The 27,553-nt window shown below is 41.8% G+C and overlaps 1 protein-coding gene across 2 annotated transcripts in view; it reads right to left on the bottom strand.

Annotated features, from left to right (window-relative positions):
* dhx35 (DEAH-box helicase 35) overlaps nucleotides 1–27,302 on the bottom strand; it is a 59,763-nt gene extending 32,461 nt beyond the window's left edge. For both annotated transcript variants that reach the window (XM_078554965.1, XM_078554966.1), the window contains exons 1-9: nucleotides 27,234–27,302; nucleotides 21,387–21,520; nucleotides 17,781–17,873; nucleotides 17,016–17,093; nucleotides 13,184–13,288; nucleotides 10,414–10,475; nucleotides 2,004–2,073; nucleotides 1,284–1,343; nucleotides 39–151 (exon numbers count right to left, since the gene is read on the bottom strand). In XM_078554965.1, the coding sequence (XP_078411091.1) occupies nucleotides 39–151; nucleotides 1,284–1,343; nucleotides 2,004–2,073; nucleotides 10,414–10,475; nucleotides 13,184–13,288; nucleotides 17,016–17,093; nucleotides 17,781–17,873; nucleotides 21,387–21,520; nucleotides 27,234–27,273 (755 nt within the window). In that variant the 5' untranslated portion in view covers nucleotides 27,274–27,302. The remainder of the gene's footprint in view (nucleotides 1–38; nucleotides 152–1,283; nucleotides 1,344–2,003; nucleotides 2,074–10,413; nucleotides 10,476–13,183; nucleotides 13,289–17,015; nucleotides 17,094–17,780; nucleotides 17,874–21,386; nucleotides 21,521–27,233) is intronic.
* Between the last annotated feature and the right edge of the window lie 251 nt (nucleotides 27,303–27,553).

Genomic DNA, 27,553 nt, shown 5'->3' with positions numbered 1-27,553 from the left:
CCACACCCCAGCTCTTTTCCCATAGCCCCAAAATGTACCTTAATGTATAAAAAATGTCAACTGGAAACGTCCGACCCTCCACGGTGAGAATGGCACAGGTATCCTTACTCGGGTCAGTGGTCTCATTCATATTGAAAAAACCTCGAAATTTCTGCAATAAAGAAAGTTAAAAAAAAGTCATCAATCACCATAGGCACGTGGAACAACAATGCAGTTTTATAAGGAAGATTTAGTTTCCTGATACAACATACAACTGTGAGATTGGTATTTCAACACTTGTGGGCTGAAAACAAACTGAAAGGCAAAGAGCCAGAGAAACTACTGAGGAAACCCCCTCAAAATAAAGTGAAACGTTGAAGCAGCTCTCATCAGTAACATTCTGTACAGTGGTTTGGAAGATTTATCATTAGTGTTGTTGTCATATCAAGAAGCAGTGATCCAGTAACCCAGGGTTACTGCAGCCAATTGCAATGACCCACTCACTGCCCCATCTGAATCATCAAAGTGTGCTGGCACAGGGTGGGGGTCAGGTGACAAGGATTAAATACATGGGGAAGATTCTTCCGATTGTCTGTTGCAATCTCAATGGAAGATCCATAAACCCCACACAAATGGCTTTTCGCTAGAGGTTCTGCTGAAGTTATGGTGGACAATTAGAAGCCCCCCTTCTCTCACCATGGAAATTTAACCTGATAGTCTGTATGTTCCTGTAGCAGATTGGCTGATCGAAGATTAGTGGAGGACGATCTACAATTGAGTGACTTGCCACCATTTTTACACTACAGTCCACCCACAAGTGTGTTACTGTTCTTCCAATCACATAAAGAAGTGATCCTTCTATCTCGATTGTGCCTCTAAGTGCGAGTCTGATTTCAGATTAGTCTGCGAGATGCAACAACAACAATTTGTGTTCAAAATGCACCTTTAACATCCTAAGGCTCTTCACAGGTGTGTTATCAAACAACATCAAGCCACATGAGGAGATATAAGGACAGGTAATCAAAAGCTTGGTAAAGAGGTAGGTTTTAAGGAGTATCTTAAAGGAGATGGGAGAGGTAGAGAGCCATAAAGTTTTGGGGAGGAAATTCCAGAATTTAGGACTGAGGTAGTTGAAAGCACAGCTACTAATAGTGGGGCAAAGAAAATTGGGATAAGCAAGAGACCAGAATTGGAGGAATGCAGAGGTCTCAGAGGGTTGTAGGGCTGAAGGAGCTTACAGAGAGAGGGATGAGAATGATATGCCTACTCTGGGTTTATACACACATTGTATCTGTAGGACATACCTCTGCATCCAGTGTAGCAGAGGACACGATAAGGCGAAGATCCCCTCTTTTCTTCTGAATCTACAGAGAAAGGAAAAAAATATATGACGAACAATGCATTTGGGCAACAAAGCCAATGCATCTTTCTCCAAGATCTTTTGGATTAAAAACACTTTTGGCTTGTCCAGTCCTTTGTCAGATTTCAGCACTGTTTTTGTCTTCGAACATTAGGGAGCAGTACGTGGGTCTAATGGACAAGATACACTTGGAGAGGGCAAAGCAAGATAGAAGCAGCTAGGGACAGACATGGGTTCAGAGTTAGGACTTTCAATGGGTGTTTTTTTAAACACAGAACAAAGGTATTATGGGCTGTATACCATTTAATCTTAATGACAGAAATGCAATACCATCCAGAAATAAATCACCACACCTCTCTAATTGCCTCAGAAAGAGCTGGTTTATCAGTTCTTCTACAAAACTACTAAAAAAATTCTGGAGATAAAATGAAAATGTTGTAAATTTGAGAAAAAGGTCAACACCCAAAATCTGTCGCTCCTGTCTCGATGGTGATGGGTCTGCTGGGTATCTTTTTAAATCAAGAAATGCCTGCAGATAAGTTGAATACAAATATAAAATGTTTTCTTCTCAATCCCAGATCTTATCTTCTCAGAACAAAACCTGAAGAAAATCCTGAGGTTTGCATTCATCAAACATATTCAAAGTGCACTGCAGATTGCTGACCTTTCTTAATAAGCCAATAGCTATGTCTGTGTACAAGGTTCTTTCATGGGCCTCATCCAACAGGAGAACACTGAAATGAGGGAAAACACAAGAACCCATTAGAAAGTCAGACGCATGAAACAATCAAACCTCACCATGTTCCCTCCCCACAATAGTACTGAGGTGAATACCACAACGCAAAACCTATTAACACTAGAATACAAATGTTTCAGTATGGTAAAGGATATTGCAAATTGAGAAAAAAAGTGAAAATTCTGCACTCTTCTTCATAAAATGCAGTGTGACAAATTTACAAAATTAACACTTCTATAGAGGTTGCGTGATGATATGCATTTGGGATGGTATTTAATGGAGCTGATGGGGGTCTTGCTGGAGAGCCCCACGTTGCCTCCTTTTGGGAAGGCCTACCGCATTAAGTGCCAATCAGGGTGGCGAGGACCCTTCCTGGGATCAAGGACCCCAGGGTTGGAAGTCCTGCGCACAGAGAACTGCTGGCCAATCGTAACCGGCAACTCTTCATTGACCGACAACACCACTGGGGAGGTGGCGGCTGCTACTGGAGTTGCATCTACCTGAGGCCTAAGATCACCATGGACCCACCCAGGCACATGAGTGATGGCAGGGGGTGAGAGGTGTCGCGGGAGAGGGTGAGGAGGGTGTGGTGGCTCTCAGCGGGCCTCTCCTCCCTGATACCGGATCCCTCGATCAGGCACTGAGTGCCTGACAACAACGGATCTCCTGGAAGCCTGCAAACAACCAAGCTGGGGTTTGCTTTTGGGGCTTCCCACATGCCAAGTCCCCCACCTGCCACTGGATGAGGCCGTGGGATGAGGCCCTTAAGTGAACGCTAATTGCCCATTTAAGGGCCTCAATTAGTGGCAGGGTGGGTAGGCCGTCCAAGGGCCTTCCTGCCACAGACCTAATCAGGGCAGTGTCCCCATCCATTACCCTCCCACCTGATTAAATATCACTGTGCCATGAAACCCTCCATGAGGGAGGGTACTAAATTCCATCCATGGATTTTGATAGATAAAAATAGCAACTTAAAGAAAGAAAGACTTGCATTTATATCGTGCACTTCACTTTCATAGATCATTCCAAAGTATTTTACAGATAAGGAGGTACTTTTGAAATGTAGTCACTGTTTTAAAATAGGAATCACAGCAATTTGTGCACAGCAAACTCCCACATATGAACTTATGAAATAGGAGATGTAGGCCATTTGGCCCCTCAAGCCTGCTCCGCCATTCAAATCGGCTGATCTGTTTGTTTCGAATTGCACATTCCCATCTACCTCCATTGATTCCCTTGCCTAACAAAAATCTATCTACCTCTGCTTTAAAAATATTAATTGACCCCACTTCCAGCACCTTCAGAGGCAGAGTTCCAAAGTCACACAATCCTCAGAAAAAAAGTCTCCTCATCTCTGTCCTAAAAGGGCGACCCCTAATTTTAAAATGGTGCCCCCCTAGTTCTGGACTCACCCACAAGAGGAAACATCTTTTCCACATCCACCTTGTTGAGACTATTCAGGATCTTACATACTTCAATCAAGTCATCCCTCACTCTTCTAAACTCCAGTGGAAACAAGCCCAGTCTGTCAAACCTTTCCTCCAAAGAAAACCTGCGCATTCCAGGTATCACTCTAGTAAAAGCAAAATACTGTGGATGCTGGAAATCTGAAACAAAAACAGAAAACGCCGGAAAAACTCAGCAGGTCTAACAGCATCTGTGAAGCAAAAGACTGAGTTAACGTTTCGAGTCCGTATGACTCTTCTTCAGAGCTAGTAAACCTCCTCTGAACCGCCTCCAACTCATTTACACTCTTCCTTAATGAGACCAAAACTGCACACAATATTCAAGATGTGGTCTCACCAATGCCCTGTATAACTGAAGCATAACATCCTTATTTTTATGTTCAATTCCTCATAATAAAGGATGGCATTGCATAAGCCTTCCTGATTACTTGCTGTACCTGCATACTAACTTTTTTGTGATTCGTACACTAGAACACCTAGATCCCTCTGCCCCCCGGAATTCTGCAGCCATTCTCTGTTTAAGCAATACTCTGCTTTTTTATTCTTCCTGCCAAATGAACAACTTCAGTTTCCTACATTATACTCCATCTGCCAGATTTTTACCCACTCACTCAACCTATCTATACCAGTCTGCAACCTCCTTCTGTCCTCTTCACAACATATTTTCCTACCTATCTTTGTGTCATCTAAAAATTTAATGCCTTCACTCCTCTCATTGTAAAAAGTTGAGGCCCCAGCACAGACCCCCTGCGGGACTCCACTCATCACAACCTGCCAATCAGAAAAAGACCCATTTATGCATACTCTGTTTTCTGTCAGCCAGCCAATCTTCTATCCATGTTAATATGTTATCCCCTACACCATGAACTTTTATTTTACACAATAACCTTTGATGTGGCATCTTATCAAATGTCTTCTGCGAATCCAAGTACAGCACGTCTACAGGCTTCCCTTTATCCACAGTGCATATTACTCTTTCAAAGAACTCCAATAAATTGGTTAAACAAGATTTCACCCTTTACACACCACGCTGACTCTTCCCAATTACCTCGAGTTTCTCTAAGTGCCCGGCTTTAACCTCCTTGATGATTGATTCTAACGCCTTCCCCACGACAGACATCAAGCTAACTGGCCTATAGTTTACTATTTTCTTTCGCCTTTTCTTCTTGAACAGAGGGGTTATATTTGCTACCTTCTAGTCTGATGGAACCTTTCCAGAATCTAGCCAAATTTGGAAAATTAACAGCAACGCATCTACTACCTCATTAGCCACCTCTTTTAAGACTCTAGGATGAAATCCATCAGGATCAGAGACTTGTCAGCCCACAGCTCCAACAGTTTGCTCAGTACCACTGCCCTAGTGATTGTAATTTCACCAAGTTCCCCTCTCCCTTCTATCTCCTGATTTACAGCTATTACTAGAATGTTTTTGTATCCTCTATAGTGAAGACAGAAACAAAATATTTGTCCATTTCTTCCTCCATTTCCTTATTATCTACTATTAACTCCCCACTGTCACTCTCCAGGGGACCAACACTCATTTTAATTACTCTTTTCCTTTTTAAATACCTGTAGAAACTCTTGCTATCCATAGAACCATAGAAAAGTTACAGCACAGAAGGAGGCCATTCGGCCCATCTTGTCCATGCCAGCCCAAGGACACCCAGGTGCCCTTTCTAATCCCACCTTCCTGCACCCGGCCCATAGCCCTGTAGTTTACAGCACTTAAGGTGCAGATCCAGGTACTTTTTAAAAGAGTTTAGAGTTTCTGCCTCTACCACCAACTTCTTTGTTCCAAGGAAAATAACCCCAACCTATCCAATCTCTCCTCGTAGCTACATTTTTCTAACCCTGGCAACATTCTTGTAAACCTCCTCTGCACGCTCTCCAGAGCTATTATGTCCTTCCTGTAATGTGGTCACCAGAACTGCACACAATACTCCAGTTGTGGCCTCACCAGTGTTTTATACAATTCCAACATTATATCCTGTCACATGACACAATACCAAGTCTAACATAATCTGCTCTCTGATTGGTTCCAGAATGTGCTGCTCCAAAAAATACCTCTCTCGAAAGCATTGTATGAACTCCTCATCCAGGCTGCTACAGCCAATCTGATTTTTTCTGCTCATATGTAGATTAAAATCACCCATGATTATTGCTGTCTCTTTATCACAAGCAACCAATATTTCTTCTAGCATACTTTGTCCTACATTGTGGTTACTGTTAGGGGGCCTGTAGACCACTCCCACTAGTGACTTCTTTCCCCTACTATTCCTCATCTCCACCCAAACTGATTCTACATCCTGATCTTCTGAACGAAGGTCATCTCCAACTATTGCACCAATGCCATCCTTGATCAACAGTGTTACCCCTCCACCTTTACCTAGCTTCCTATTCTTCTTGATTATCATATACCCCTCAATATTCAGGACCCAATCCTTGTCATCCTGTAGCCACATCTCCATATTCAGATACAGAGCCATTAGTTTTGTCTTATTGTTATCTTTGTAACATCTGGTCTTGACTATTGGTGTATTCCTAGGTTTTATCTCTCTGTCCCTTCCTGGTATTCTAGGATCCACACTTTCCATATTACTATTATGATCTCCTGCCTTGAATCTACCCCTTGATCTGCCACATTTACCCAAGCTTGATCCTTCACCCACCTTGTTTAGTTTAAAGACCTCTCTGCTTCCCTAGTTACTCGATTCGCAAGAACATAGGTCCTAGCACGTTCAGGTGTAGACCATCCCAACAGTACAGCCCCAACTATCCCTAGTACTGGTGCCAGTGCCCATGAACCAGAACCCACTTCTCCCACACCAGTCTTTGAGCCATGCATTCATCTCTCTAATCTTATTTGTCCTATGCCAATTTGCACATGGTCCAGAGATATTACCTTTGAGGTTCTGCTTCTTAATTTGGTACCTAACTTCTCATATTGACTATGCAGAACCTCGTTCCTTGTCCTGTCATTGGTACCTACATGGACCAAGTTGACTGGATCCTCCCCCTCCCACTGCAATTTCCTCTCCAACCCTGAGCAGATGTCCCGAACCCTGGCATCAGGCAGGCAACACAGCTTTCTACGCTCTCGCTCTTTGCTGCAGAGAAGCAAACAGTAAACAAACAGCAATAAGATAATGACTAGCTAATCTGTTTTTGTGATGTTGATTGAGGGGTAAATATTGGCCAAGACACTGGGGTTAACTCCCTTGCTCTTCTTCGAAATAGTGTCACTGGATCTTTTCCGTCCACCTCAGAGGCCTCCGAAGTGCAGCACTCCTTCAGTGCTGCTTTTGAGAGTCAGCCTAGACTTTTGTGCTCAAGTCCTTAAGTTAATCGAAATTCACTCCCGACCCTCATCCCAGATTTTTCCTTCTCTTTCTTCCCAATTTGCAAATGACTCCTCTTTCCTGTTCACTATGCCCCACATGTCGACTCTTGGTCTTCTGCAATGCTAGACTTCAAATAGGTTTTAGGATAAAAAGGCGACGTTGGGTTGGATTAATTCAGTTTCCGGGTCTTCATTCTGGGAAGCCTTTAACCAAAAGACTTAAAGATGGGAAATGTACATGATGTGTCATTGTGGAGGAAGGAACCAGAATGTCATATCCTACCCACCTATAATGCCATGCGTAAGTTCTGTGACTTGCATTTTATTCACATTCTTTCCATCCTCACATTTAAGTATGTCATTCTGTGACCAAAATCAGTGGCCCAGATGAACAGAAGTTCATTACTTGCTCAAACAGTCTGGTTCAAATCAGGAATGTACTTCATGAAGAATCAAAAGCCTAATTTTATTGGTTGGCATAATTTTAATACCAGCATTAACCTGTGCATTTTAATTGGATTCATGTTGGAACTAAAATATCTAGGTTATAGGTACAAACAGGGATGTCGTGATCCTCATAATGTTTTCATTGCTTTCTCAATATTTTGTTTACAAACTGTCCAGAAGTAATAATTCTGCAAATTTGTTACATTGGACAAAGTAGAATTTGACAAACGTAGAGATCCCCAGAGAATGTCTAAAATGTTTAAAGGAGTAGGTAAGACAAACCTTAAATACATTGCCTGAATATAAAACACGACAGGTCATAAATATAAACTTGTGAAAAGTAAATTTACATTAGACACTAAACACAAAGGATGATAAATATCCTGTCAAGCAGGGTAGTATAAGTGTTTAAAATCCAGATGGATTCAAAGCTGGAGAGTTAGGTTACTGAAGAAATGAACTTGGCTGGTCCAACTGTCCTTATCTCATGCTGCCTTCATAGTTCAGAGTGTAAACGAGCCCTATCGACCAGGAAAATTCCAGGAACACCCCTGGTTTGTGTGGAGTTCTGTGAAATCAAGGAGGCTACAATTGGCCTCAACATCCCTAGGTCAGGGGAGGAAAAAAATCAAAGAAGATTCCCATTCCAAAGAGACATATGGCAACCCTGCTGCATGTGGACATCACAATGGAGGCAACTTTGGGCTCTGGTGTGATATCTTCCCCCAGCCTTCAGACAGCTTCCCTATCTCACTATCAAGCCTCACAACATGAACAATGGTAACTTGAGTGAAGAATCAACCTCCAGCAAGGCATCAACACCTTAAGAGGGAGTGTGAAAGAAAGAAAATTAAGAAAATTAATAAGCTTCCTTTTTATGTTATGTGTCTCTGCACATTTCTTAATAAGGTACTATTGTGAAGACTGTATGAAAATTAATGGAACATTTGGGACATGATAAGAAGTCATCATTGAGATTCGTATATAAGCCAAAAGAAGGAAACTCAAACAGTTGATAACTATCATCTGAGCCAGAGATAAGGCGATTGCCTTGGAATCACTCCCATTGCCCCCCATAAAACTATCACATTTAATCTTTTTTAAAAGTTTGGGCCTGGGGCATAGTTTTATTCAGGTTCCGGTCTACATCATCTGTTCCGAAGGGTCATATTGGACCCAAAGCATTGACTGTTTCACTTGTGATGAAATTGCAATACTTACCTTAAAATCTGAAGTCAGAGGTTGGGAACTCCAGTTTTCGATGAGCCTCAGGGCCTCTCGTGCTTTGCGCTGGCTGGGAAATAGCCTCACGCGCGCAGTTCAGGGCTTTCACGGCTTCAGGCCGGGCACTGGCTCTGCGCGCCTGCACAGGAGTAAAAACAGTGCAAAATGCAGGTCAGGTGACCTGAACCGGAGCGCCATTACTGAGGGAGGTGTCCCAAGGAGCAGAACACAGGAAGGGAACAAGCAGAGGTCCCAGAAGAAAGTCCCAGGCAGGGACAGAGACAGGGATCGGAAAGGGGTCCCAGAAGTCAAGTTGAAAGAAAGGAGTAGAGCAATAGGCTCCAAGTTCGAGAGAGAGCTGCGAGGAGCATACTTGAACTGAAGCAGGCTTGAGGGAAGCCCTGAGGATCCGAGGAGGCAGCCTAAGGTTGGTGACTCCTTACTACAGGCCTTTTGGAGCAGTGATGCTCTGCTTGGCACAGCCAAAGATCTGAAATTGTGTTTGGAAGGTGGAGCTTGAGTGTACTCGGAGATCCAGGGGAAAGGAATCTCAGGTGAGATTGAAATGCTGCTGGTGGATCCTTGTTGAAGCCATCCGAGTGGGAGTGATGTTTGGAGAGAATTCCAAGGCAAAATCTGCAAACATGGAGATTGGAAACCTTCGTGACAAAGACATAAGTTTCAGTGAGACAGGTTGGCTCACAATGTGACAAATATCTGGGTGGGTTGTTGAGAAATCCATGGAATCTGCTTTGGTCACATCTGTCATTTACTTTAGAGAGTGGTTGTCTGGCCACAGTTTGCTTGTTAATTCACATGTACCTCCTACTTACCCTGAACATTAGAGTATAAGTTAGATATTGTAAATTGTTTTATCTTTCTGAATTTGTATGTGTTTGTAAAGATATTGCTGGGGTGAAGGAATTGTGAATATTTGAATCATATTCTTATGTTTGTATTGAGATTTTTTGAAACCTCTTTGTCTGGCGTAATATAGTTCACTTTTTCTTGTTTAATAAATATTTTATTCTATGTGTTGAAAGTTCGTTAGCAGACTCCTGTGAATTTGTTCAGTATCTTTCCTCCACGGCTTCTAAACAAAAAAGTTAGGGTCTATCAAGCCATGTTTCACTCTGGGATCTGCCTTTGTCCAGTATTATCAGCTGGGATTGTAACACTCTCCACAGATGCTGCCAGACTCGCTGAGATTTTCCAGCACTGTTTTTATTTCAGATCTCCAGCATCCGCAGTATTTTGCTTTTATTTATCTATTGTAAAGCTCTGAAGACTATGAGCTGCATACCATCGATATGTGTCGATGTTCACACTTAAGAATGAACAGCTGGAGCATAACCACTGTATATTTATCAAGTGACAAGTTAATTAGCAGGAAATAATGCCAATAAAAATTATAAATGATTCATGTTCTCAGCAACAAAAACACATCAATAAACACAAGGGAACTGAGACACATTACAGTCAGTCTCATGTTCTATTCTTCTGGTTCACAATCTATTTAGCTCAATACCAACCCAGTGAATTAAAATGGGATGTTGAATAAACAAAATCTGAAATGCACTTCTTTTGATTTAACATTCTGTAGCACTTGATGATATAGAGCGTTTTGGACCAAAATGTGTTTAGCTTAACATAATTCTCAGCCAGAAGTATTGAATAAAAGTGTACGTGAAACAAACTCATGACTAACATGGAGTCAGGTATTAGCCAATGTCAGCTTAGAAGCAGCATGCTGCATGGTGCTGCTTCTTTTTGCTTGCAGTTAAATTTAATACACTTCTTAAAAAAAGAGTTGAGTAGCAGTAACAGCCCAAAAGCTGAATCGTTTTTTTTCAATGGTTACCTGTATTTCTTCAATAGAGGGTCAGCCATCATTTCCCGGACAAGCATCCCATCTGTAAGAAACTAATACACAAAAATACAGGGTTAATCTGTGTTTCAGTTCAGAAGTCCTCGGCCTACTGCAGAGTTCCAATAAAGCTCAACATAAGCTGGAGGAACAGCACACTCATCTTTTGACTAGGCACTTTACAGCCTTCTGCACTCAACACTGAGTTCAACAATTTCAGTCTGTAATCTCTGCCCCATTTTATTTCCTTTTCTTTGCACGTTTTGGTCATAATCTTGTTTTACGCCTCTTTTTGCTTTCGGACAGCAGCTGTTAATGATTCGGCCATTCACACTTCCTCTGGGCACATCTTTTGTTTCTCTACTTGTCCTATTACTACTCCCTTTGGCTCTGCCCCACCAACCCATTAGTCAAAATAATGTCGAGTCCTCAGTCTATCACCAATCTTCCCTTGTGGTCTTTATCAACCCTCCCCCGTTTCACCTACTACATTTCTAACTTTTCCCAATTCTGATCAAAAGGTCATTGAGTTGAAACGTTAAGTCTGTTTCGCTGATGCTGCTCAACCTGCTGGTATTTTCAGAGTTTTCTGTTTTCAGTTCAATGCAGATTTTTGTGTGGACCTTTTTAGAAATGTGACACTAACACTGATGTAGCACAATGGCATGCCATTGGTGTGGCACGACTCAAGTCTTTGGTTGTGCCTATAAATTGCCTTGTGGTAAGATTTTGGCCTGACCATCTGATCAGGAAGATGCCTAATCAATCAATGCCACAGTAATATATCTCCCAGTGGTCCACTGCAGGCAAGACTGGGAAAGTCCAAATGGGAAATGGGATGCTCACTTCCTTGGCCAAGGAAGTGCATGGAGCAAGTATAAAAAAGCTGACTGAAAACAATTTTGTTTTTAAAAATGTAATTTAGTAAGTCAAAATATTTTTGCATGGCTCCCTTCATGGTTCACTGGGTAAACACAATTTGTGGTCTGATACTGACCCACACAAATTAAGAGTGTCCCAATCTCCGATTACCATGCATTGTATCTAGCCATACATGCAGTTTTCACTGTCAGCTGGATACTGCACATGTTGAGGAGAGTTCAAGTTTACCTCAGTGTTTATAACCAGCCCCGGGAGGAAAGTAAAACTTGAGGTGATCAGGGAGTAATCAGGTGCCAGTTTTTTAACAATTATTAGGGATTAATCAATTACAGTACCACAAACTGTGCAGAATGTGCCATTAAATAGCAGAATATGGCTCTCTTACCAGTTCGAATAAGAGATTTTTTGATGGGAAACTAAGGAGGAAAAATATGAAATGGATAGTGAAATACAGGTTTAATGCGCATTAAACACACTAAACGTGACGGGGTGGGGAAAGAATATTATTGACGACTAAGCAGAGTAGTATGTGGTATGTTGTTATATGGGCCATATTATTAATACAGGCACTGCAACTGTGTTTGGGTGGGAAGTGTGCCCTCTGCAGCTGCCAATTAAATATCAGGCATAATCTCCATTGCAGCTATTAGTTATTGCTATCAGTTGACTACCGATAGTGTATGGACAGGGTTGATCTTAGCCTTCCACAGCTAAACAACCTGCCATCTCTTGCTACCATATGAAGGAAGGCTGGCTGAACTACCTGATGGTTGCGGTTGCCTATAAAATTAGACCACCAAAGTGTCACGACCTTCAATCTTTCAGGAGTCTTGGGAGGCAGTCACTTATTGTCAGTGATGGTCTGGTACGTTTCAACTGATAAGCAGGGCATGGACATGGTGCTGACTATAAACTGTAATCTAAAGGACGAGTTCAGTTTTGGGACAATTTAAAAATAAAACAGCAGTTGTCAGCAGAATAGGATCCAAAGGCCACTGCACAGTTGCATTAATTCACAATGAAATCCCCAACTAAAGGTGGATGAGTGTCACATAAACAGCACAAATTCAAATTGACAAGTAATTGGAGCTTGTAAATGGCATTGTTAGTATCTATAGGTTAACACCAAGTTTGAATTGAACAACGAGAAAATGCAGGTGATAAGTCATAAAGGGAGGTTCGAAACAGCTTTCTGTCTATGCTATTTCTAAATCCTGAATTAAGATTAGAACACTTAGAACTTGGCTCAAGTGTCTAAGATTTCTCATACTTGCTTCAGCAGGCTTAATACACTTTGGACGAAATGAGAAATTGGATCAGCCATCTATAAAAATAAGATGTGGAGCAAGAGGGTATTTGATGCAACATCGCCTGCTTTATACTATCACCCACAATGGAAATGCCCCCATGTAATTTTTTTTTTTGTTATGTCTGACAGGACGCCAGATTGAAGGTACTCAGTGATATTAAAAATATAGAATTACTGAATGTACCATGAGATGTGCTAGTGATTGATTAAATGATAATGAAAAGATGATTGGCAGGAAAGAAAAAGACAAACACACACACACACACACACACACACACAGAGGCACTCTGCTGTCCGTCCCCTATAACCATCGAGTGGGTGGTGTATGGAAAATCTACGGAAACGAGCCTTGAAAATATTCAATATCTCAAAATGCAGTGCTTTCTGGGGAAGAGCATGGAAAGAGCAATTAGGGTCTGAGAGGAAAACTGGACGGACTGGAGTCTGGGGACTGGAGAGTGGCTGACTGACTCTTCAGCTGACAGCAGTTAGCTTGGCACTGCCTGGGGACCATACCTGTGAACAACCAGCTGCGCTAACTTTAGAGACACACATTGACAATTGTTACCTTACCTTTATTCTCGTTGCCTGGAAATCGGTGCAGTCATCAAAACGGATACAGTATCCAACTTCGTGACCCAACACCACACCACGCTCCTCTGCCACGCGTCCTGCCACCTTTGATACAGGGAGAAAAAGATTAACAGGAACCAATCTGGTTTCAGGAATCACCTGCTAGCGGGGGATCACTCTCTGAGTTCTAGCCTCACCATATTATCACAGCGACTCTCCTAAATTCCTTTCCAGGACCAAGGCCTGTCATTCAAAGTAGTCATCCAGGCCAACAACAACTTGAATTTACATGAAGTGTCATGAGAAAAGTGCTTTATGTTAAATAATTTTTATTTCATCGGCTGGAAACCTGACTTGAACTTTTATAAACAGAGGCTTTTTAAACACAGAGACTAAAGGTGACTTGAGCTCGCAGCCAAAGATGGCTTCCCCAATTTGCATTACTGCACATTCCACATTCCAATCCATTGGAATGGAGACAGTTTTTCTGCAAAATCCGCCAAAGAAAATGACCTCAGGGAAATTTGAAGGGCCCACATCTCCTGTCCAATTAGCAGGGCATCAAGGCAATCATCTGAGGTATTCAACTGCTAGAGATGAACCATTAAGCCTAAGCACTTGAACAATGGGATCCTGGCTAAAAGAGCTTCCCATGCATGATCTAAACAAATTAACCTTGGAATACACTAGCAATGACCTTTTTTTTTTAATTCTTTTCACGGGACATGGGTGTCGCTGGCTAGGCCAGCATTTTTATTGCCCATCTCTAATTGCCCTTGAGAAAGTGGTGGTGAGCCACTTTCTTGAACCGCTGCAGTCCATGTGGTGTAAGTACGCCCACAGTGCTGTTAGCAAGGGACTTCCAGGGTTTTGACCCAGCAACAGGAAGTGATATAGCTCCAAGTCAGGATGGTGTGTGGCTTGGAGGGGAACTTGAAGGCGATGGTGTTCTCATGCATCTGCTGCCCATATCATTCTAGGTGGCAGAGGTCACGGATTTGGAAGCTACTGTTGAAGAAGCCTTGGTGAGTTGCTGCACTGCATCTTGTAGGTTGTACAAACTGCTGCCACTGTGCGTTGATGGTGAAGGGAGTAGATGTTGATGGTGGTGGATGGGGTTCCAATCAAGCAGGCTGCTTTGTCTTGTTCTTGAGTGTTGTTAGAGCTGCACTCATCCAGGCAAATGGAAGTTACCACCACACTTCTGACTTGTGTCTTGTAGATGGTGGACAGGCTTTGGGGAGTCAGGAGGTGAGTTACTCGCTGCACAATTCCCAGCCTCTGCCCTGCTTTTGAGGCGACAGTATTTATATGGATAGTCTAGTTCAGTTTATGGTAAATGGTAACCCCCAGGGTGTTGATCGTGGGGGATTCAGTGTTGGTAATGCCATTGAACATCAAGGGGCGATGGTTGGATTCTCTCTTGTTGGAGATGGTCATTGCTTGCCACTAATCAGTCCAAGCCTTGAATGTTATCCAGTTCTTACTGCATATGGACACAGACTACTTCAATATCTAAGGGGTTTGGGCAGTTGGAGAGATTGAAGGTCACATGACAAGCCAACCCTTTTGTGAGTTTAAGCACCTGAGGACAAGCAGCTGAGATGCTGAGAGAGAAGACCCAGCAGGGTTCCCTTCACCACCCTCACTCTCCAACCCATCTTGCAAACTCCGTACCCCATTTGCTGATCATGACCATCCAGGGACGTCCCTGCTGCAGAGACTTCTTAATAGAACTAAACCCAGGACTACCATCTCCAAATGTCTACATCTTTAAATCCGAGGCATTGGGACCACCAAATGAAAGTCGCAAGACCACCAAATTCAGCCAAGTCACCAAACTACAGGTTACATATTTATTTACTTTTAATGGGCTCTAATTCGACCAATACATCCATACCACTCTGTAATCTGTATGTGTGCGTGTTTTAGATCAGTTCAAGCATAATAAAGCTAGCCTCTTTCTTTGTTAAGCTCAAGTAAACCTGTCCGATTGGTTATTTTATGATCACAGCGCATAAACAGTTAAGTATTCACTGAATTGGCCAAGTATATCCTCTTCAAACAAAAAAAATCTGTTGCAGTCAAACAAGGAGGGAAAAGAGGGGAGCCTTTTGATCCCTCCTCACTTGATCAGAAAAGAAGGAACCGGGGGTTGGCCAGAATTAGAGGAACACAGAGCTCTTGCATGGTTATAGGGTGGGTGGAGATTACAGAAACATAGGGAGGGGCGAGGCCATGGAGGAATTTAAACGTAAGGATGTGAATTTTAAGATCAAGCACGGGATGATGGGTGAATGAGACATGGTGTGAGTTAGGATACAGGCAGCAGAGTCAGGTTTATGCAGGCAAGTCTGGAATCCAGATTTATTACTGCTAATCATGCAATGCCAGCAAGAACTGAGTGTACCGAGGGCAGGAAGATTTGATGGTACCACATCCAACGCTTTTCATAATCTATGAAACAAAAATGTCAATTCAATGTTCATGATCTAAATTTGAAACAGACAAAGTAATGCATAATTATGTTCCACTTAATTGTTATTAGGTACCCTGTCATGTTTAAATTGGGAAGGTTTCCCTGACCTCTTATTTACTGTCTAATGCCGTAAATCTGAACTGGTTGGGATCAAACATCATTCAAATTAATGATCAGTTTGGATTAGTGATCCCACTGTGTGTGTGTATATATATATATATATATATATATATATATATATATAAATAGCCAAGAGCTTTTCTTTAAGCAATTAAATTGGAAAGAATTCCTCTCACCTACCCAGCAGTTAGACTGCTGCTGCTGCTGCTCTTTAGGTTCTCAGTGAAGCATACAATTTATGCAGTATCTATGAAAGGTTACATGGGGGGGTGGGGTATTGAATCCTGTTTGAACTTGCTGCATTACACTGAACAATAAAGATATAATGAAGAAGTCAAGGCTAGAAAAAAGACTGAGAAGATTGAGATTTCACATCAATGGATTCTGTCTTGTGAGCCAGGCGCCTGTTGTACTACTACTTCTTTTCTTCATATTAACTCTTTTCGTTCTTGGGACATGAGCATCAATGGCAAGGCCAGCATTTATTGCCCATCACTAATTGCCCTTGAGAAGGTGGTGGTGGTGAGCCACCTTCTTGAACCTCTGCAGTCCATGTGGTGGAGGTATGTCCTGAGCGCTGTTAGGGGGAGAGTTCCAGGATTTTGACTCAGTCACAGTTCATTTTCCCATTACAAGAAGTGTTACAGCCTCTCTGCCTGGGTCAAACAAGCAGGTGCATATACACAGAATCATAGAATGATACCACACAGAAGAAGTCCATTTGCCCCATCATGCCTATACTGACTCTTTGAAAGAGCCATCCAATTAATCCCATTCCCCTGCAATTTACCCAAAAGGCCTGCAAATTTTCCTTTCAAGCATTTATCCAATTCCCTTTCAAAGTTATTATTGAATCTGCTTCCACCACCCTTTCAGACAATGCTTTCAAGATCACAACATCTTGCTATCTCAGTCTTCCTCAGTATTAACTAGACCTCCCAATTTGGTGTCACCCGCAAATTTTGAAATTGTATTTCCAATGACCAAGTCCAAATTGTTCATGTAAATGGTGAACAACAGTTCACTTGCCTGCTAAATGATCAGGGGAGGGAGCAGGCTACAAGTTGTTTGTTTTTATCCATAAAGCCTTAAAACTTGCTTGGAGAAGCAGCATGCCCATAATCACAATATTGAACAAACCCATAAGATTTCCCAAACCTCCCTGGATGTCAGTTGTAAAAGAGCGCATTCCATGCTTATCTGACTAAAACAGAATACAAACCAGCTACTTACGGAAACAGCGGCCACCCTACGGGGCTGTGTCACACCGATCACTCGGCCCTCTGCTGTCCAGCCAGCTTCCAATAGATACTGTCAACAAATGGTTGGAGGGATGAGAAAGAAGCAGTCAGCCCTGTTAATGATTTATCTTAATTTACACTTGACATTTTTTGGCAGGCTGGAGACATATTAAAAAAAAAGCATTCCCTCAATGAAACTAATTCTCCAAGCAACATCCACCACACCTTTAAACACTTACTCACTCAGTTACAGCAACTCAATACCACTGAACACAAAAAGCAGAGTAAATCACCCCACTTACAATTTATGCTATGGCTTTCCTTTCGGTCTTGTAATATGGCACCAAAAAAAGCAGAATGTTTTGGAAAAGGTTAGGGCAAGCAGTTTGGTTCAGAAACCCATGAACAATCCCACGTATTTCTACATTTTAGAATGATGAAGCACAGAAGGGAGCCATTTGGCCCATCATGCGTATACTAGCTTTTTGAAAGAGCTATCCAATTAGTCTAACAACCCCACTTTTCCCCCAGAATATTGCAATTGTTTCCTTTTCAAGTGCGCATTAATTTCCTTTTGAAAGCTCTTATTGATTTGCGTACTGTGCGATTGGCTACTAAGGTACCAAAATTTCACATAAAACATCCTAAAGGCAGTAAAAACGTAGTTTTTGAGGCAACCCACGTGACAATCCATCACTTGCACTAGTGACAACTCATTCAGCGAGACACAGAAATGTTGCAGCCTGTTAATACCAACCTGGGGAATCTGAGTGCTTTTTCCACATCCGGTTTCACCAACTATCACCACTGTCTGATAGTTTTCTACCAAATAAAGGATGTGATTTCTGTGCTGAAAAAAGGAACAAAACTTCACTGAAAATTATTACTATTAGATTAAAACAGGGAGCCAACCCACCCACAGATGGCTTTGAAAACGCTCCATTACCCTCATCAGGACTAACAAACTGTGCTGTGAAGTCTGAGAGTCTTAGTAAATACAAGAGTTTACATGAAAAAAATGGATAGATTTGTGGGCAAGAAACCAGAATCACAAGCATTAACAATATAAATTAACTTATCTAATCAATACAAACTATAATGATAACTTTTAATTATAAATAGACCAAATCACAGAATCTGATCACCAAAACACTTGATGCCCATGTAATAAAAACACTTCACTCTTAAAGTTCTCCATATGACAAGTTCCCAGTCTCATCAGAATATTTAGACATGACACCTCAGTGAGGGGATAAATTGCCCTAGATAGCTCAGGCATGCTCCTATGTTACTTGTCACTTATCAGTTCAGGCCTGAATGTTGTCCAGGTCTCACAGGCACGGTTTGCTTCAGTGTCTGAGGAGTCGCAAATGGTACGGAACCTTGTGCAATCATCAGCGAACATCCCCACTTCCGACCTTACGATGGAGGGAAGATCATTGATGAAGCAACTGAAGATGGTTGGGCTTAGGACGCTACCCTGAGGAATTTAAGCCGTCAAGAAGAGGTAGAGAGTTTGCAAAGGGATATAGACAAGTTAAGTGAATGGGCAAAAATTTGGCAGATGGGAGTACAATGTGGGAAAATGTGAACTGGTCCACTTTGGCAGGAAGAATAGAAAAACAGTATACTACTTAAATAGAGAGAGATTGCAAAACTCAGTGGTACAGAGGGATCTGGGTGTCCTGGTACATGAATCACAAAAAGTTAGTATGCACATACAGCAAGTGATTAGGAAGGCCAATGAAATGTTGGCATTTATTGCAAGGGAAATTGAGTATAAAAGTAGGGAAATTTTACTGCAGCTGAAGAGGGCTTTGGTGAGACCACATTTGGAATACTGTGTACAGTTTTGGTCTCCTTATTTGAAAAAGGATATAGTTGCGTTGGAAGCAGCTAGGAGAAGGTTTACTTGACTCATTCGTGGGATGAATGTCTTATCTTATGAAGAAAGGTTGAACAGGTTGGACCTATACCCATTGGAGTTTAGAAGAATGGGAAGTGATCTTATTGAAATATATAAGATCCTGAGGGGACTTAATAGGGTGGATACCAGGAGGATGTTTCCACTTGTGAGGGAGACTAGAACTAAGGGACACAGTTTAAGAATAAGAGGTCTCCCTGAGGAAAATATTTTTCTCTCACAGAGTCATTAGTCTGTGGAATTCTCTTTCCCAGAAAGCAGTGGAGGCTGGGTCACTGAATTTTTTCAAGGCTGAGTTAGACAGATTTTTGATAGACAAGGGAATCAAGAATTTTGGGAGCAGGCGGGAAAATGGAGTTGAGGCCAGGCCTACTCCTGCTCCTAATCCCTATGTTCCTGTAACTCCTGCAGCAATGTCCCAGGACTGAGATGATTGGCCTCCAACAATCACAACTATCTTCCTTTGTGCTAGTTATGACTCCAACCAGAATTTTCCCCTTGATTTCCATTGATTTCAATTTTGCTAGAGCTTCTTAATGCCTCACTTGGTCGAATTATGCCTTAATATCAAGGGCAGTCACTCTTGTCTCATCTTTAGATTTCAACTCTTTGGTCCATGTTTGGAGCAAGGCTATAATGATGTATGGAGTCAAGTGACCTTGGCGAAACCCAAACTGAGCACTGCTGAACAGGTAATACTGAATAAGCGTTATCGGTGACACTTTTGCTGATGATTGAGAGTAGACTAATGGGGCGGTAATTGGCCAGATTGGATTTGTCCTGCTTTCTGCAGAATGGACATACCCGGGCAATTTTCCACATTGCCGGGTAGATGCCAGTGTTGGACCGGACTGGGTCAGCTTGGAGATTAATTGTGATATTAAAGCACTGCACCCGGTAGCAGCGAGATGGTTGTTGCCACCGAATTTGCCCTAGCTTGGACAGTAAGAAAGAAACTGTAAAATATAATGGTCTCATGTGCACTGTAAAAGCATTCACATATTCAATCTTTCTGGGGCTGCAATGCTGACATTCTGCCACTAGAGCCCATCAGACAACCAGTACATGCATCTCCTTACCATGGCAAAGGGCCTAAGTATTCACATTCCACAATGTCGATGGAGTTTTAAATGCAGGTTTCTTGTGGGTTCTGAACAGCCATAGACTAGTGAACCTTTGAATACTTCTATTTTTGCATTCTATAAGTGTCAGCTTGGCTCGGTGGTCGCACTCCAAAAGCTTGTGGGTTTGAGCCCCCATCCAGGACTTGAGCATCTAACCTAGGCTGACATTTCAATGCAGTACTGAGAGAGTCAGAGGTGTCGGCTTTTAGATCAAACGTTAAGTCGAGGCTCCAACTTTCTGTTCAGCTGCATGTAGAAGATCCAGTGGCATGATTTGAAGATTAGGGAGTTCCTCCTATGTCCAGGTCATCATTATCATTATTAGCATCAGCATTATCAGCACTGGCTTCCTGAGCAACCCGATTTCAATCACTTCACCACTGGTGGTTGTGCTTTCAGCTGCCAGGATCCTAAGCTCTAGAACTCCTGCCCTATTCCTCACTGCCTCTTGGTCATCTGCCTAGTATCGCCTTAGGTGGTTTGGTGTCAGATTTTGTTTTATAATGCTCCTGTGAAGCAACTTGGAGGCATTTTATTACATTAAAGGCGCTATATAAATTGCAAGTTGTTGCTGCTATGTACAAATCATTCGCTGCATTTGCTTTCATCCTTAACAGCAACAATTACAGGTCAAAACTTTTAGTTGGCCACGTAGAGCTTTGAGTATTTACAAAAAGGCACTATGTAAATGTGCCTTTTAGAAAATATGATATGACAGAAATGCTTTATTTAAAAAAGACTACTTGTCTCTCAGAAAAATAAAGCTAAAAAAACCCTATCTGTCCTTTATTGAGATAAAAATTAAAAGCTGGCCCTAAATAAATGAAATATCATAAAAGCAAGCATAAATAGTGACAATTTTTTTCAATCTTTCATGGGATGTGTACGCCACTGGCAAGGCCAGCATTTGTTGCCCATTTCTAATTATCCTTGAACTGAGCAGCTTGCTAGGCCATTTCAGAGGGCAGTTAAGAGTCAACCACATTGGTGCAGGTCTGGAGTCACATGGAGGCCAGGCCAGGTAAGGACGGCAGAGTTCCTTCACTGAAGGAAATTAGTGAACCAGACGGGTTTTTACAACAATTGATGTTAGTCACCATTACTAGCTTTATATTCCAGATTTATTAATTGAATTTAAATCCCACCAGCTGCCATGGTGGTGTTTGAACCCATTTCCCCAGGGCATTAGCCTGGGCCTCTGGATCACTAGTCCAGTGACATTACCACTACATCACCATCTCCTGCTATTTCTAACAGTAAACTTAAATATCGGTGTTTGACATGGTAAATGCAAGTAATTACATTATAAACATACCTTAAAGATAGGGAGCTTTTGCCTCTGTTGCTCTATGGAGAGGGATGCATATCGATTGTAAATCACTGCCGTTCCACTTGCTTCTGCAGAACTCACTCGCTCCTCAGACACACCTACACCAGGGCCCTCGGTACCTGAGCAATGGGATGCAGTTAAACTCAATTTTAAATCTGCATTTTTTTATTTGAAGTAATCATTTCATTCTTCTTGCTTCTCTCCTGAAGACTCATGCTCCTGCCAAAGTTCAAGTGTTGAACATTCTCAACAAATAGACATTGAAAGTTGTCAGCAAGTTGTTTGATCATAAAATACATTACAGGTTCACCCATCGTTCACATATGCCTGAAGGTGTCACTAGATGGAAATATGGCTGATTTTTCCCTTCCATTGCCCCAGACCAGAAACTGAACATGGAACATTCTAGTCTAATGGTGTAACCGTACAATTAAGTGGCCATTCGTGATTCCTTTAAGAACATCAGCTGTGGCTCAGATGTACCACCTGTGCCACTTAGTCAGAAAGTTGTGGGTTCAAGACCCATCCTTAGAAACTTGAGGAAAGGCTGGATAGGTTGGGTCTGTGTGCATTGGAGTTTAGAAGAACAAAAGGTGATCTTATCAAAACATATAAGATGCTGAGGTTACTTGACAGGGTAAATGCTGAGAGGATGTCTACCCTATGGGAGAGAATAGGACTAGGGGACACAATTTAAAAATAAGGGGTCTCCTATTTAAAACGGAAATGAGGAGAGTTTTTTTCTCTCAGAGTATTGTGATTCTGTGGAATTCTATTCCCCAGACAGCAGTGGAGGCAGGGTCGTTGAATATTTTTAAGGCTAAGTTAGACAGATCCTTGATTGACAATGGGGTCAAAGGTTATGAGGGGGTAGACAGGGAAGTAAAATTGAGGCCACAATCCGATCAGCCATGATCTTATCAAATGGCAGAGCAGGCTTGAGGGGCTGAATGGCCTACTCCTGCTCCTAATTCATATGTTCAGAAAATCTAGGCTGACACTCCAGTGCAGTACTGAGAGTGCTGCACTGATGGAGCTGCCATTTTTCAGATGAGATGTTAAACTGACCTCCCAGGTGGAAGTAAAAGATTCCAAGGTATTGTGTGAAGAGCAAGGGTCGTTTCCCCAGTGTTCAGGCCAACATTTATCCTTCAATCAATATCACTAAAGCAGATTATCTGGTCATTGTCAGATTGCAGCTTGTGGGAGCTTGCTGTGCACTATCTACTGCATTTCCTACATAACAACAGTGACTACACTTCAGAAGTACTTAAATTGGCTGTAAAGCACTTTGAGATGTTCTTGAAGGACACTATATAAATGTAAATTCATTCCACCATAGGTACTCACTTTTTACAGCCAGACAGAAAAATTTCAAACTAGGGGAACTTCAGTCAGATTGCTATCTTTCCCATCGCCAAGTTATCCAGAGAACAAACTCACTAAAGGCTGCATTTTATTTTAATTTGTTCACAGGATGTGGCCGGTGTTGGCAAAGGCAGCATTTGCTGCCCATCCCTGGCTGCCCTTGAGAAGGTGCCCTTGAGCCACCATCTGGGATACAACTGAGTGGGCTTGCTAGGACATTGCAGAGAGCAGGTGTCAACCACATTGATGTGAGTCTGGAGTCACATACTGGTCAGACTGGATAAGAATGGCAGATTTCCTTCCCTAAAGGACACCACTGAACTAATTGGGTTTTTAACGACAATCCAGTAATAGCTTTTTATTCCAGATTTATTTCTTTAACTGAATTTAAATTCCCCAGTTGTCATGGTGAGGTTTCAATTCATGTCTCCAGATCATTAGTCCAGGCCTCTGGATTACTAGTCCCATAACATGGTCCCTATGCTACCATTCCCCACATGATGATGCTCCAATACATTGCCTCATGAAACAGTAGGATGGAGTCTGCCACCTAAGACTCTACACAGGAATCATACTCAGTCATGTTAATAACTGGCGCTAAGTGTAACTAGGGCATTTCCAGAAAGTCAAATGGGACGAAAGAGATGCCTAGCGAGTCCACTGCTGATCCTATACACCCATCAGTATCCAATTAGAGTGAGCCAGTGAGGGGCACTCAATCCTCTCTCTCAGCTGAGGAATCTCAGAAGAGGGGAGAGCGACTAAGATGCCATTGGACATTTTCAAACATCTTGCTGCTGATCAGGCATTTAAATCACACAACAGTTTATAAACAGTGCCCAAGATACTCTCAGCCAAGAACACTCTATTTCCACTTACCACCAGTAGTGATTGATTGCATGACTGCAAATATGATTCTTATGTAGGATTTTAGGTGGCAGACCCAAAGTGTACTGTTGGTGATGGGGACAGAAGGGCAGCGTTTAGAGGTTTAACTGAAAGTATGGTGCAATGTATCTCAGTCAATCCTTGCTCCTGGAAATAATGAGCTGGTTGGAAAAGCACCAGTAAGCTTTAGAAAATTCTACATCTTAAAGTAAAAAAAAAGGTAAACTGGTGAACAAAGTGAAATATTAAATTCTAGACTATAAAACAAAACCATTGCAAAGCTTTGCATTTGGTATCTCTTTAGAGGGTGATAAGATTGGGCAAGTGTCTTTCAATGTGAAGTATGCCCAGGAGGCAAGAGATTAGGAGGGGTAACCGCAGACTAGGTTATAAGAACATAAGAAATAGCACAGGAAGTCCAATGGCCCCTTGAGCCTGTTCCATTCTTCAGCAAGATCATGTCTGACCTCCTACCTTAATTCCACTTTTCTGCCCTATTCCCATATTTGGGATTTGAGGAGTTTTTAAAAAGGTGAAGGGAGGTGCGGGGACTGAAAAGTTTACATTTCTGTTACTGCTTGGTCTTTCTTTCTGCCCAGTCTACCAATGTTACTCTGAATAGAACCTAATACCGTCAATATTTATCGCCCACAGACAGAATTTGTAGTTACCATAAAAATACACCCACTGTTCGAGTCTTTGTCTCAGCGCCGAAGGTACAAAACATTCATTCCCATAGAATTCATGAACACTTAAAGAGAAAATATTTGACCAGCGTTGTTTACTGAAATGTGTCATCTTGTAGCCTAGCAATGATTAGTAAAGCACTGCATCAATTTTAACTTTGCACAATATTGTTGCCTTGTCACAGACGTTTCATTTACACTTTTTCAGTATCAGTGTTGGGTCAATATTGTCCAACATTTTTGTTGAAATTTGCTGTCCATTGGAAGAAAAAAAAAGGTGCCATGAGTACTCCAAGGTGTTCAATAAAGTGTCTCACAAAAGGTTTGCCAGGAAAATTGAAATACTTGATTTAAGAGGAAACACCAGTATGGATAAAAGTTGGTCAATGGACTGGAAACAAAGATTTAGGGTAAATGAATATTATTCAGATAGAGAAGGGTGTGAATTGCTATATCCTAATGTCATTGTTGGCTCCACTTTTAATCTCACAGTATGAATGCGGATAGGTGTGAGGTACACTATAATATAATTTGGGATGGAAAGCAAGAAAGTGGAGCATACAGTCAATGAAAAAGAATTGAGAGGATGGACGAACGAAGAGATCTGGAAATTTAAATGCATAATTCTCTGGAAGTGCAGGTAGATAAAGGCATTGAAAAAAGGCCAACAGCATTTTAAGTTTTATAAATAGGGAAATTGAGCACAAGTACAGTAAAAAAAAAGATAATTTTGCATAAAGCGTCAGTTAAGCCAGTTAGAATACTGCATGCAGTTTTGGCCACCTCATTATTGATAGGACATTTATGTCATAGATGGCATTCAGCCAAGGATGAGAAACTCTAGTTATGAGGAAAGATGTGAGGTAGGTGGACTATTTCTACAGCACCAGTGAAAGGAGATTTAGTGGAGGTTTTTAAAATTATGAAGAGTTTTGACAGAGTGAATTGGGAAAGGCTGTTTTCTCCGATTGGGGAGTCAGTGTTGAGGGATCACCAATTTAAAACCATTATTAGAAAAGTAAGGAAAGAGGTTAGAAGTTTCTTTGCACACTGGGTTACTAGAGCATGGAATGCCTCACCACAGAGAATAACTAAGGTTGCACTGCATCTTTTAAGGGACTGGAAAAATGCCTGAAGCAGAGGAAGATGCAGATCTATGGGGAAAGAGCAGAACAATAGGACTGATCTAATAAAGAGCTGGCTCAGACTCAATAGCCAAATAATCTTCTTCTGTAATGGAAACTTTTTTAAGTTCAATGAATGTCACTCAGATAGCTAAAGATGGAGCTGAAAGAAATAGAGGGTTTTACTGGATTTTATATTTAATATTAGAGCACCGCAGAACTGCAACAAACAAAGCAAATAGAATATTGAATTACCGAAAACAATACAGTACAAATCAAATGTAATTATGCTGAAACCTTGCAGTGCTATAGTCAGACCCCAATCATGAATACCACATATTCAGTTCTATCCACTGAGATACTGGCTCTAGAATTAGTCCAGAGAACAGCAGTGAGAATGATCCTTAGGACTCTTACTGGGCCTCAGGAAAGGCTAGAGAAACCTGAGTTTTTCAGCATCGAATTGAGGAAATGGAAAAAAATGATCATGAAGATGGATACAAAATGATAAACAGTATAAAATTAAAGTCAATCCAAAGTATGAAACAGTGAGAATAGAACAAAGGGACACAAACTGATAAAAGGGAAATTGTAGGACTGATTTCAGAGAGTTTGTCACAAAGCGATCAACAAATGGAATAGTCTTTTTCATGTAGATTTGTGAAGCTGAAAACACTAGAATTATTTAACAGTGGATCCCAGTATGAGGCAATTATAGTGTCTGTTTGACAGGATGACTTAGCAGGATCCAATGGGATGCTTCATCTCCATGTACCTAATGAACCTCCATTGATAAATCCACTACCCAATGTGAAACTGAACTGTAAAGACTAATCATTAGATTGTGTTAGCTGATCTTAGCAAAAGTGGCAGTCGGGTGCTAGACTTGGCCATGAGGTATGGTGAACATGCAGAGTACCTACAATATTGCCACGATTCAAGTGTCACCTTGTGCCAGTGGTAATATTCTCATTGCTAATTAAAAATGGCCCCACTCCAGGACCCGAGTGCATATGTAGGCCAACACTGCAGTGCAATCTTAAGGGAGTGCTGTGTTGTCAGAGGTGCTGTCTTTCAGATGAAAGGTAAAACTGATGGCTCAAATGCCTGTTCAATTAGACATAAAAGAGACCCTGACACTGCTGGAAAAGGATCAGGGAGTTCCCCTGCTGTCCCAGCCAACATTTCTCCTCAATCCACACCACTAAAATAGATGAACTCATACTTTGCTATAATAAATGGGATCTCAACGTGTGCAAAAAATCGACTGCCATGGTTACCAACATAACACCAGGGACTACTGAAAAGTAGTTCACTGGCTGCCAAGCGCATTGGAACATTCTGAGGATGTTGAAAGGTTGCTTACATTACTGTAAATTCTTTATAATGTGATCACAAGCCCTTCACTCCAGGCAGGGGTCAGAGGCTCAATCCTGACACACAAGTCACCAGTGCAAGAATCACAGCAGCAACAAAGGGCATTTGAGGGAGGGGAAAATGACAAGGAAACCTTCTAGATTAATTAAACGTCGAGACAAAGTGAGTGGAACCAGCTCCCTGGGCACCTTATTACGACACACCCCTTGGTCTCTATTCAAATTACACACCCACTCTGCTGGCAGCTGTCGACCGTCCTCTTTGCATTAGCATTTAAAAGGTATTTTTAATCTAGGGGCTCTGAAGGGTGCCTGCTACGGCACAATAACTGCCCCCCAGCTCTTCCTGCCCCGGATTTCATCTTATTTCCCTCAGTATTTCATTTTTACCTGGTTTCCAAAACTTCGACGCTGACATGGGGGCCGCCATCTTGAAGTGAAAGGTCACGGGGAGACCCGTCAATCATTGTGACGTCACCAATAGGCTGTCAGGCTCCTTGCCCACATCCTGTCGTTTCTGCAGATTTGCATTGCATTCACTCCAGTTAGAACAACATTGACGCTAAACATGTCATTTTTTTTTTAAAAAAGGGAATAACATACCCAACGTTTGCACAAGGTGTTATTTGCATTACACTAGTTGGTTTGCAGTAGGCTAAATAGGGAAATGAGTGGTAGCTCCTGACTTATCTCAAGACTATATTAATTGG

Source organism: Cetorhinus maximus, chromosome 13 (assembly GCF_964194155.1).
Source record: "Cetorhinus maximus chromosome 13, sCetMax3.hap1.1, whole genome shotgun sequence".
Taxonomy (NCBI): Eukaryota; Metazoa; Chordata; class Chondrichthyes; order Lamniformes; family Cetorhinidae; genus Cetorhinus; species Cetorhinus maximus.
The sequence above is the reverse complement of the archived record's forward strand: the minus strand, read 5'-3'. Positions and strand labels throughout refer to the sequence as shown.